The sequence below is a fragment of the Necator americanus genome, chromosome III (genome assembly GCF_031761385.1).
Source record: "Necator americanus strain Aroian chromosome III, whole genome shotgun sequence".
NCBI classification, from domain to species: domain Eukaryota; kingdom Metazoa; phylum Nematoda; class Chromadorea; order Rhabditida; family Ancylostomatidae; genus Necator; species Necator americanus.
The window spans coordinates 37,933,427-37,946,453 of record NC_087373.1 but is presented as its reverse complement, the minus strand read 5'-3'; the positions used below and the strand labels follow the sequence as shown (position 1 = coordinate 37,946,453).

Genomic DNA, 13,027 nt, shown 5'->3' with positions numbered 1-13,027 from the left:
GCGTGTATCCACGGGTATCGATCGAAACTGATATTTCCAGAAATGATCCGTCGATCTCTGGTTCAAATACGGAAATGTGAGTACCATTTTCTACGTACATTATGAATTGACCATCATGTGACCTTCAAACGATAGGTAGCCATAAAGCGGATCCATCACGAGCGTTCGATTTTATCCCGGCAAAAAATCGGGATGCTAACGAAATTTTGGATCTATGTTTGAGCGGGCTGATCCGAGACGAACCTCATTCGAGAGTGAGTAACAGGGAATCCGAACCCATTTAAATCTCATCGAAATTCACTGATTTCAGGCTTTGAAGCTCACATCCGAAAATTCACGAGGAGTGTTCGAATACATGGTTGCAAAAGCTCTACACTACCCGTATTCCTACAGGATACATGAGAAGGTAAAAATTAATTTGTAAAAATAAAATTAGAGCTGATATTCATAAACAAGTCAATGACTATTACGAGCTGGAACACTACTAACTACTCCGGGATGGTCCTATTTTGACAAATATCAAGAAGTTACAGTAGTCAGGAGCTAAATAACTCGGTTTTTTCAAACTAACCTACGGAATAAGTTTCATCGCTAGAGAAACGAAAGCACTCAGTGAGATACCACAGTTTTTCCAGATAATTAGAGAAAACATGATTCCGCTTACGCTCGTGGATTACTGCATATTTCTGTTCTATCTATCCCTGAACAAATCATATCGTCAATTTTGTGTTATGTTTCTTTTAAAGCCAGAAAAAAGTGGAGAAGATCTAAGCTCTTTCATCTTTGATTGAATCAGGTGAAGAAATGGTTATGGTTAGTATGTTTTTTTTTTTCCGGTCCATAGCAATTAATTGTGACATAAAGTCACAGAATCTAGAACAAAAGTAATTTCTTTCTCCTGCATCCTGCATCAATTTTTTTGCATCAATTGAACAAAATTTTACTTTATACAAGAATGATAATGTGTGTTTCAGCAAGAAAAACATAAATGTGAAGAATTTTGCTGAAATATTTACGTTTCAATGTTCACATGAATATTTCAGCAATTCCAGTGAAATTAATTCTCGTAATGCCTGTCCCCGTTCGGGAATGGCGATACGCAGTGTTCAAGTCTACGGAATTATGTTTGTCCTTCATCTTCCTGCATTTTATAATCCTCCGAGGGCATTTATTCTTATTTTCTTAGGAAAACTGTAGTTATAGAGTATTTCGATGAAAAAAGTAAGGAGCATAAGAGAAAATGAAGCATAGAGCCTCCTCAAATCAATATTTTTGAACCGAACCGAAACCACCGTAACCCTTATCCTCATAATTATTCATAACCGAATTTATCGAAGACAGAAGAGGGTTTTTTCGAAGATAAACTACAACTAATTCTCAAAGCAATCAATTTTGATTTTTTTTTTGGGTTCTGGAGAAGGCGACGACGCTGAAACGCTCTAAGAATCAGCTCCAGAATGAACAAGGTTCGAGCGAATCTTGATTCTGCTCAAGAAAAGTCTCCAATGTATAACTAATCCGTTGAAGGTGTCACCCCACGAATCCGAGGTGGTACGGATTTCGGGTGAAGTATTCGTATACGGGATCGTAGATTATGGAGAGGTGGGTGATTCCGTCAATTTCTTCCTAATTCCCGTAAAATTGCCCGGGAGATGCGGCGAGTGTACAAGGCTGGCGCGCTCCAAACGAACTCGTTGTAGAAAATAGCGCGCCGGAACGCTCGAAGCCATATCTTCTGGGCCCTCTTTTACGACAGTCAGGCAAAAATGGACGGGATCACCCACCTCTCCATAATCTACGATCCCGTATACGAATACTCCACCTAAAATCCGTACCACATCAGATTCCTGAGGTGATGCCTTTAAGGAACTAAGAAATATTATAACGTAAAGTAATAAGCTACAGAAAGAACTAATTTTGACCTATATGACTGGAAATGCATTAGGAATGAGTGGGCGTAGGCGAAATTCCTTCGTTTCCGATCTGCGGCAACAATAATGCCCAATAATTACATTTTTTTCAAATAGTACAATTTTCTTCGTAGTTTTTGAGAGAGGAAATCTCATTGTTTTGTTAAACTGTTTATTTACTGCTTTGAAAAAAAAACAATACAATACAAAACAAACATAGATACGGAGTAGACAAATAGTAGAAACTGCTATCAGCTATGAATGTCTGAGGAGAGAAACGAGGACAAAAGGGGTCCTAACGAGTAATGTTAGTTTTTTTTTATAGGACTGTTATAAATTCCACAATAATCAGTCGAATAAATGACCTAACTCAATAGTCAGACCTAGTCCAAGCCTTTTATTCCTCAAGAGTCGATAAATCGGTACCAAACTCAACTGAGGATAAAAACACTGACTTGATACACTTGGCTGGTCCCGTATAAACCTCAAACCTCGTATAAACCTTCTGAATTAATGTTAGAAGTGTACGCGCATCCCTATAGGGATTACTCAACAATGTGCCCTTCATGCTTTGACCCAACGAAATGTGGTAACCATCATTTTATTATATTTTTATTTTATCATCATTTTGTAAGCAACTCTCTCATAAACTCTTCTAATAAAAGTTCTATAAGATTTTTCCACAAGAGGATAGGATTGGGAATGTAGATCACGACTATGAGCACGATTATATCCAATCCCAATCCTGATTGTCGTTATGAATGGCTTAGAAGACGCTGTCGGCGAACGAATCTTCCTACGAGGCAACTAATTACGTGCCACGACTGCGTGCGCAGCCGTGCCGGCCGCTACGGCCAGCGAACACTGGAGAGGCAGCGTCAGCAGTCCATTGATTGTCTTGCGGAAAGTTCCTATCTTTAGAATTATCCACCTTTCAGTGTTGAGTTCGACGAAACGCCATGATCTCGGTATTTATCGATATTTATTAGTTTGTATACCTTTCAAACCATTCAACTAACTTCACCAACTTATTTGTTTATTTATTATTTATTTATTGAATTATTATTATTTATTTATTTATTATTATTTATTGAAAACACCTGCAGATTCGCCATAAAACAAAAAAAAAACAAGATGGAACAGAGTTCACTAGAATAATTGATCATTTCTCCTTCTTAGGGGTTCAAATACCGTGATAGGCAGCGTTGTATGCATCCCCGATGCATGGATAACATACATATAATATATGAAAATTAACGGATTACCTAATTTCCGCTTCGTTTTTTTTTTCGCATCGCATGGAAACGAGATTGAGGATTCTCTGTGGCCCCACATTTAGACGCACTCGATCTATTCTTACGAAAATAGAGTAAAAAATCTTGCACGGGTTCTATTTTTGGAAGGAAATACATACATTAAGTCTTTTCATCTCCATCTTCTCTAATAAAATGATTTTTTTCACAATTTTTCTCACATCTTTTCAGAAAGACCTTGAACTACACCGAAGAGACAATCAATACTAGAATGCTGTAAAAAAGAAGTAAATGACCCAACCAGTAGTAAAAATTAAATAAATAATTAAATAAAATAAGGAACAATTAAATAAAATTAAATAAGTAACCTCAAGTGCGAAATTAAGGGTAAAAGGATAAAGTCACTGACGTATCAATCCACTTGGGATGCGCCAACGCGACAGTGTTTTTATCCTCCTACACAAGTCTGGAGCCAATTTATCGACCCCGGAGGGATGAAAGGCTTGGTTTACACCGGGGCGGTTTCGAACCCTTGACCGTGTGGCTACGTCGGACCTCTAATCGACTGCGCCATACCCGCGCTTAGTGCGAAATTATCATTAGGAAATTGAGGTTAACACCTTAAGAATCCGCCTGCACGAACAAATGTTCGTTTAGGGAACGAACAACCTTATCGGCTTCCGTCTTCTATCCATAGGACATCGTGACCATGCGCTGGATATTGAACCAGTTCCATTAACTGAACCTACTGAACCGGGACCACGACGGTTGTGTGAGTTGTTGAGTTCCCGTGTCTTGTAAGTAATCCATAAAAAAATAGATATTCTTCAGGTGAAATTCTGGAGGAAGCGAAGGCAAATTTCTGGAGGCTTGTCGATCCCGCAGTGGCGACGGTGATTCGACGTGAAATCACCTACGTCATTCCCAGGCATCAACGAAAAGGCATCGCCAATTATCTTCTTCACCTTGGACTCGATTTCGAGGAATTGAGGGTATAGTGGAACCGTAAAGATCTTTTTCTTCTAAAATCCAAGACGTTCGCATCCAGAAAAGAGGAATCCATGGAATCACATCCGAGGCTTCATCGTTGGCGAATCAGAAGTTGCTCGCCAAGAGCGGTTACACCTGCATCAGTATGCCGAACTATAAATTGGATATGTTCGACGGGAACGAAGGTGTTAAGGTGTTTTTCAAGGATCTTAGAAAGTGATCTTTGAGTTTCTTTTCTATTAGCTTGCTCTGTATAAAAAGATGTATAACTCACAAATGGAAGAAAAAATCGATAGAAGAAATTTATGATATGGAACTATTCTAACTATACACATTTGCGACCACAAGTTACTAACTGATTTTAACTTATATTTAGGAATATTTCGAATATTTTGCTGATTGAATTCTAACGGCTTCACAGTCAATTTATTGATAGAAATTTATTGATTTTAATTAAGATTTACTGATAGTTAGCGATATGATAACATAAGAATAACCTCTTCGACCCATCGACTATTTGTATTCATGTAAAGTTCAGTGAAGAAGAAAATAAATGTTTCCAGGATATTTTTCTTAGCATAAAGCAATTATTTGGGCATATTAATGTATGTGAACTGTGGATTTCACTGGTTTCACGTTTCTCATTCTCTATCCTGGAGGATAGCAGAACAAATCGGTTGATTTTTCTGGAACGACACCGTAGATCAAGAACAGCTAGCTGATCAAACGGATTTGTGGCTGGCTCTTCGTAGCCGCTTCAACTGGATTCCACAACACCAGTGACAACAAATCCAGGGCCTTAACCATCTCAAATAGGTTTTTGTTAAGAGAAGAGAAAAAAAAATCCCTACAATGTTTTTCCAATTCCTCCCGCAACAGTTGTTTTTCTATTTCCTGCCGCAATCATTGCCGATGGAAAATCCAAACGATTCTAAGTAGAATTTTGCCTCAGCTTTTCCAAAGTCCCGAAAGATATATTGTCTTTTCCAGAAATCAATATTCCAACAAATATCAACAAGTAATTAAGTAAATTGAATTTCAAATTTCAACAAATAATCAGGTATAGACTACTTCACGGCGAAAAGTAATAACCTTGGACCTTGGATGGAAAGCCACGCCCACTAGCATCGGACACGGATATTCTTCTTTCAGATACTGCTTTAAACTGCATACATTGAATCTATTACGGTACAGCGTCACCGCTAAGCTCTATGAAAATCCTTGAGCTGTCAATCCATCTCTTCCACAGCAAAATCCAACTCTACGCTGATAACTCACAGTTCCGGGTTCATTCTGTGATTTTCTTAGCCTCCGAAAAGTGATTACAGTCTTCGATTGTTCTGCGGTGTATACACAGTTCCTTTACAAACAAAATTTTTTAATTCTAGTATAAAACCAGTTTCATCCCTTGGATCTCATTGAAAACGCTGAAAACGCTTAACATTCAAGAGTTCTCGGCCAATAAAAAATCATTTGGAAACATTTTCTTCTTTCTTTAAGGGTTTCAAGGAAACCCTTGATTCAAAAGTGAATCAGCTAAATTAACCAAGACATTTCTCTGTTTCTCAAAATTGATCTGATATCCACCTTATCGTTGCAAACATTTGATGTTCGCAACACTTCTTTTCTTTTTTTCTTTTCTTTTTTCTCTGATGAATTTTCGCAAATTTGAACCTTCCTAAAAATAAAAAAGATCTGACAAAATATATTTGATTTTATTATTTAGATTTTGAAATGTGAAAAAGCAGTGGAACAAGTGGTATTAATATGATATATGATGGGTAATGACGGTAACTCTGAGGAACGAAAAAAAAACTTTTTTTTTTCTGAGGATCTTTGTTTTTCATTCAGGAACTGTTAGTTTGGGAAAACGACTGTTTAGAGTTTTTTTTTACCATGTCTTCAGATCTGAGGGAAATTTCGAGGAAAGCAATAATATTCAAGGTGGATTCCTCTCGTTTTAAGCCAATAAATCCAAAAAAAAATCCCCACCAAATTTTAACAGTGTTAGAAAGCAGAAATTCTGTTATTCTTAAATTTCCAGACCTACGCAATGGTTGATTCATTCGGAATAGAGTTTCAGTCGCAAGGAAAAATAACTTAACCACGTCATTTGTCAGGACAGATAGTCTCGTTTCACCTTTTTCATCCGAGTGTAAACAACAAGTGAGCGTTGTATGCTATCGTGTTTATTTGCTGTCAGCAATGATCAATACACCAACCTTCACCTTTAAACATCCACTTATCGATCGCTCAGTGTTCCTGCTCATACTTTATTCTCTATGATTTGATCTCTTAAACGCTTATACCGTATATATCCGACTACCGTAGCGGTTATGACGTATATAACCGCATCGTAGGCAAATAAGATTGAAAATTTGAAAGTTCCTAGAAACAAAAAAGACCTCGACAAAAAATTCTGAAAGTTCTGAAATGTGATAAAGCAACGGAATTTGTAGTATTAGCGTGATATATGATGGGTAATTACAGTAACTCTGAGAGACGAAAAAACACTTTTTTCTTGAAGAACTTAGTTGTTGATCCTAGAACACCGTATACGTATACCCACATCGTAAAAAAATGGGATTTCAAATTTGATCCCAGAAGCAAAAAATCTATGACAATAGAAATTTTCAATTATAATGAATATACCGTATAGTCGGGTCAAAACGAGATGAACGACAGTGTAGTTGCACGAGCGACTGGACCGCACGCGATTTTTGACCGCTCGCCGACAGCCTGCGAGCGGTTCGCTTGGCAATCTGCCAAATTTCACCATACGAATCGATAATGGCCGTAATTTTTTGTTTGTTTTCATTCTTCTTTTCTTCCTGATTTTTTCAGTGTTTTATGTTTCTTCTTTCGTATTTTCGTCATGCTTGCTGTATTTGGTTTTGTTATTGAGATCTACGTCGAACTTACTTTTAAAACTTGGTTCAAAATAGCATATTAACTTCTATGTTAACCTTTTTTGTGTTTCTTCGCCCACTTTATCTCCTTTACGAACAAAAAAAAAAGAACATTAACATGAAAATAAATACATGAACAAGAACAAAGTAATAACTTAAGAACAATACAGATTAAATGTGGATCTCTACCGCAAAAGCAAATACTGGAAACATAGCATAAAAATACGAAAAAAGAAACTTAAATGACGAAACGGCCGCAGGAAAAATCGCGTGCGCTCCAGCGCGACTGATCGTAGAACTTCACCACCGTTCATGTCGTTGCGGCCTGACCATCTACACTCGGATGTGACCGCAATGTGCCGCCATTGTGGAGTGCACACTTTCGTGTTCAGACGCGCTGCACTTTAAAGGCATCACCCCACGAATCTGAGGTGGTGCAGATTCCAGGTGGAGTATTCGTATACGGGATGGGAGACTATGGAGAGGGGGGTGATTCCGTCCACTTCTTCCTAACTGCCGTAAAAAACGGCCAGGAAGATACGGCTTCAGGCGTTCTGGCGCACTGTTTTTTACAAGGAGTTCGACTGGAGCGCGCCAGCCCTGTGCGGCGCCGCATCTTCATGCACCACCTCAGATTCGTGGAGTGATGCCTTTAATAGGCCGATCATAATTGTCCATGAAAAAAAAACAGGATTGGTCAGTTCTCGAACTAATACGTCACTTAAAAATAATTTTAGACTAGCTGAACATTTGAAGGTTCGTTCTTGGGAAAGGAAAAAAAGTAAATAGGATTACCGAAATGAAAAGTTCTAAACGTAATGCGGTACTTCCTCTTTTTTGTAGAAGAACTTTCATCGACATCATAGAACAAACTGAAGGTGTTTTTCAAATTTCTCCTTTCTTTTCCTCGAAATTGCTATTTTCTCTTTTTTCATTTTACGAAGAGCTCCTCTGCGTTACTCTTGTTGAATCTGTAGGTATCGATTGAAACCGGAATTTCCAGAAATGTTCCAGTAGAAATGTCCTGCACGACATTTTCCTATATTTTTTCTAAACCACAGTTGAACTTCCACCACTATCACAGATACAATTTCCGGGATTTCCTTTGTTTCTCTGTTATAACTCCTATTCCCCTATTCGTTACGTTCCTTGCATATGTCTACATATGAGTCTCGTCGATGCTGCTGTTTCCAGGAATGATCCGTCGATCTCTAGTTCAAATACGAGGATGTAAGTGCGATTTTTATGTGTTTCATGTGTTAACCTTTACGTAACCTTCAAATAATAGGTAGCCATAAAGTGGATCCATCACGAGCCTTTGATTTTATCCCGGCAAAAAGTCGGGATGCTGACGAAATTTTGGATTTATGTTTGAGCGGACTGATCCGAGACGAACCACACGCAAGGGTGAGTGGGAAGTAAAAATAATATGTTAATAATAGTAAATAATAATACAATAAATAACAATAATATATAAATAAGCGTAACGTGTTGCTCGAAGGCGATGATTTTAGGCCCTCAAACTCACACCCGAAGGTTGCCGAGGCATGGCTGAATACTTGATTGCAAAAGCTCTTCATTATCCGTTCTCTTATAGGATAAATGAGAAGGTAAGTGTTAATAAAAATGAATAGAAGAATATTACTCATGAAAAAGTTGTCGAGGTACATGAGCAACTGAGGGAAAACGGAAACCGGTTTGAATTTAAAGAAAAAAATTGAAAAAAAAATCGAAATCAAATCGAACGAAGAGCAATTTAACCACTATGGACACTCATTATAAATAACTCCGAGGACTATTAACTTAAAATAAACAAGGATAGAGGCGTAGATAAATATTGGAAGCTGGATATATGAGGTTAAGGCGACGTAATGTTAGTTTCCCTTATGAGAGTGCTGTAAATTTGAGGTTCTGAAATCCGGTACTCATCCTCGTTCCTAAGAGGACAACGGAAACCGGACTCAAATCTTGTGAAAAAAAAGGTGGAAACTTTGAAAAAGCGCTTCAAAAAACTTAAAAAGCGGTTGAAATTTAACTTAAAATGGGGATGGTTAACATTTGGAAGAAAAAAAATGAGAAAAACACTCGAACGGAAAGCAGCACTTCCATCGATCGATTCGTGAGTGGATCCAAATATTTCGTGATCGGATGCCCCTAAGGAATGGAACTGAGCACTAGGAAAATAAATCTTGCCTTAGGGGACGAATAATCTTATTGGCTTCCGTCTTATATCCATAGGACATCGTGATCATGCATTGGATATTGAACCAGTTCCACTTCCTGAACCTACTGAACCAGGATTGCTACGGTTATGTGAGTTGTTCATAAGTAATTAGTTAGTAGAATAGTTATTAGTTATAAAAAATAGTTAATAGTACAGTATAGTGTATAATAATAGTTAATTTTAATAGTATCCTAAATAATTAGTAGAATATGAAAAGTACTTTATAAGCAGTTAACTTAAAAAAAACCTATCATTCAGGTGAAATTCTGGAGGAAGCGAAGGGAAATTTCTGGAAGCTTGTCGATCCATCTGTATCGACGGTAATTCGACGTGAATCCACCTACGTCATTCCCAGGCATCAACGAAAAGGCATTGCCAATTATCTTCTTCACCTTGGACTCAATTTCGAGGAATTGAGGGTATAATGAAACCATGAAGGCTTTGTTCTATAGAAAATCCAAGGCGTTCGTTTCCAGAAACAGGGAATCCATGGAATCACATCCGAGGCTTCATCGTTGGCGAATCAGAAGTTGCTCGCCAAGAGCGGTTACACCTGCATCAGTATGCCGAACTATAAATTGGATATGTTCGACGGGAACGAAGGTGTTAAGGTGTTTTTCAAGGATCTTAGGAAGTGATCTTTGAGTTTCTTTTCTGTTAGTTTTCTCTGTGTAAAAAGATGTATAACTCACAAATGGAAGAAAAAACCGATAGAAGAAATCTCTGGAACGAAATTACGTACGGCAGCGAAATTTGAGTGAATTATGACTGAGCAACGTAATGTACATGAAAATATTCCAGACAATTTGAGAATGCTTCACTTCTAACACCACATTTAGTTTACCGAAAACTTCTATCTTTCAAATCAGTTATTTGTATTCCTTTTTTTTGTAATTTTATTACTATTATTTTATCTATTTATTTTTCGTATTTTTGTGAAGTTAGTTCAGCGAAAATAAATATTTTGAGGAGTTTTCTTGACAAGAAGTATAGTATACAAGTAAATGTGGAAGCGGGGGAAAAAATTTCCAGATTCAACAAGCGTAACGTGATGGAATATATCTTGGAAAAATGAGGAAAGTAGAGGGAATTTCAAAGAAAAGAAGGAATGTTTGAAATAGTGATGAAAGTGTCCAGTTCTTGCAGAAATATGTATGTCGGGATACCGCAGCACGTGTCGAGTTTTCTGCGTCTGCACTTTCCAAGTATATAGTTGGGAGTATGTTTAAGATTGTGGTCTTGAAGGTTCTAGAAGGTCCTCAAATGGGTCGATCACACTCAAGAATAGCCGGAAAAGTAGATTGATTTCCCCTAAACGAAATCAAACGAAATCCTAGGTCAAAGGTCAAATCATCCTCAGGTGATCAAACGGATTTGGCTCTTCGGCCCTCATCTACCGGACCTCACAACAGCAAAGCATAAGCATCATGACCTCGACAATCTCCAATGGGTCCTCGTTAAGAAAAAAAAAAAGAAAATCACTATGATGTATTCACTGAGGAAAACTATGTAAAGTATAGCAAATAGGGCTAATTTTATCTGACGTTGCTACACTTTACAATAGGGTTCTTCCATCCATCCCTCGACAATCCTGATTTTCTACAGCTGTTGGTGCTAATTTTTTCTGATATTTCTGATGCATAAAATTCTTAGTTTATGTTAGTTTAGTTTACTTTATTTGTTATGTTAGTTTAGTGTTTAGTTTAGTCTAGTTTAATTTACGTAAGCTCTATTTCAATCGATACATATCATTATTAAGTATTCCCCGAGGGGAAAGGAACGAACCAGCGAAATGCGGTCACATGGCTCACAAGTGCTCGGACAACATAATCATCCGAATTTGGCGCTCGTCCATTTTGATTACACTTATCCCACGCTTTTAAACTCTGCCCACGGAAAATTCTGGAATATTTTCCCAGATCTAAGAACAGTTAGACTTGACGCTCTCCTATTCCACAGAAAAAAAAACTAGTGATTTCCGGCAGCATCTCATTACTCTCCGGAAAACTCAAAATATATGACCTATGGGGAAGGGAGCGATGATTTTGGGTGGGAGGCCACGCCCGCTGGCTTCGGTCACGGGTATCTTTCTCTAGGATTCTCTTATAAATTGCATACACCAAATCAGCCACTGTACGGCATGCACGTTCTAAGCTCCGTGAAAGCTTTAAGCTGTCAATCCACCAATTCTATTGCAAGAAAAGGAACGTTATGCTAATAACTCACAGCTGCTGTGTATTTGTTATGTGATTTTTTTCTCGAATCCTAAAATTAATTCCCTCTCTGATGGACCCCTATATGCGAAACAGTTTGTATTGCAAAATACAAAACAAAAAATAAAGTTCCAGGTTGTTTTTTTTATGTTTAGATCATATTTATTTATTAATTTGGGACCTAATTCAAAAGTAGTCAAGAAATCAAATCAATTAGAATCTGAATTGAACCTTAATTCTAGGTTAAGACCAGCGTCACCATCTTATCAAAAACGTTGATCATTCTCAATATCCTCGAGTTCCAGGCTGGAAAAAAACTGGTTAAAAAAAGTCCAAAAAAAGTATTTCGGATTTTTTTGGAACTTACTTCAAAATCAAATCAATTAAATTGACTGTTGTGCAAATATGAACACTGTTATCGCTGAGGAGAGAAAGAAAAAAAAATCCGTCTCTTCCATGAAGCTAATCTGATAACCGGAATATTTTTGCAATTTTCACGTTTGTAATTGCTTTTTATCTTTTTTTTTTCTTTTCTCGATACGTTCGAGGGAATTTGAAGTTATTTGGACATCATGGAAAGATTTTTTGGACGTCATTCTCAACTGATCAAAAAGAAAAAAGATTTCAAAAAAAAAAAAGATTATTCTGAACAATAATGAAGTAATAGAATTAGTAGTAATAACATGATATATGTAGATGATGATAACAGTAATTATTTGAAGAATATATCCTTCACTCTACATACATATGTCACCGAAGTGAAATAGTTACTTAGACGGAATGGTTATTCAGAATTTTTTTTAATTTAATCAAAATTTATCCTGAAAGAACCAAAAAATATTTAAAGTGAACCATTTTTATTCGTTTTAAACGTGCAAATTATAGGCAAAAAAAATCACTAAGTTTTGATATTCTTAGAGAATTGTTCAGAGCTCACAGCCTGATTTAGTTCGGAGGTAACGAAAACAACTTGACCACCCCTCTGCCAAAATTGATTAGAAGTTCGTTTCACTTTTTTATTCGAGTGTAAACAGTGAATGTTCTATGACGTCGTTTTTATTTGTCACTCATCAGTACACCCCACCTTCACCTGCAAACATTCACTTATCGATCGCTTATTTTGTTCGGCTCATAATTTATTTCCCCGAAGACAAAAAACAGCATTGGTCACATCTTTGACCGATACTTGAATATGAAGTCTTAAAATACTTTCTAAGCAATTAGAAAATATTTTAAGACCATCAGGAGCTTCAACGTTTCATTTTTGACGTATCACGAAAATAAATAGGATTGATCAGGTGGAAAATCAGGTGAAAAACTCCAGACGTACTGCGGTACTCCCTACGTATTTCAGCAAGACCTGAGCTTTGACCAGTATTTCCTACATTCCTTCATTTCTTCAGAATTCCCGCTGCTTTCCTCATTTTTCCAAGATATATTCCTTTGCGTTACGGTTGTTACTCCTTTGTGTTACGGTTGTTATTTTTTTACGTTACGTTACGGTTGTTGAATTTGTAGGTATCGATCG

The 13,027-nt window shown here is 37.2% G+C and overlaps 2 protein-coding genes across 4 annotated transcripts; both read left to right on the top strand.

Moving 5' to 3' along the window:
• Positions 1–42: 42 nt before the first annotated feature.
• On the top strand, positions 43–4,373 carry RB195_012238 (uncharacterized protein; the record flags this gene model as incomplete). 2 transcript variants are annotated; one of them, XM_064194007.1, is made up of 6 exons in its annotated part: positions 43–76; positions 136–254; positions 311–406; positions 3,821–3,935; positions 3,995–4,155; positions 4,212–4,373. In XM_064194007.1, 6 exons carry the CDS (start codon positions 43–45, stop codon positions 4,371–4,373), a joined length of 687 nt encoding a protein of 228 aa, XP_064051590.1. The 2 variants fall into 2 exon arrangements, with proteins under 2 accessions (XP_064051590.1, XP_064051591.1); XM_064194008.1 differs by lacking the exons at positions 43–76; positions 136–254; positions 311–406 and adding an exon at positions 2,870–2,878.
• A 3,867-nt stretch (positions 4,374–8,240) lies between these two features.
• RB195_012237 (uncharacterized protein) lies at positions 8,241–9,924 on the top strand (the record flags this gene model as incomplete). Of its 2 annotated transcripts, none has more annotated exons than XM_013453572.2 (6): positions 8,241–8,292; positions 8,351–8,469; positions 8,577–8,672; positions 9,261–9,375; positions 9,545–9,705; positions 9,763–9,924. In XM_013453572.2, 6 exons carry the CDS (start codon positions 8,241–8,243, stop codon positions 9,922–9,924), a joined length of 705 nt encoding a protein of 234 aa, XP_013309026.2. The 2 variants fall into 2 exon arrangements, with proteins under 2 accessions (XP_013309026.2, XP_064051589.1); XM_064194006.1 differs by having other exon boundaries at positions 8,259–8,292.
• Between the last annotated feature and the right edge of the window lie 3,103 nt (positions 9,925–13,027).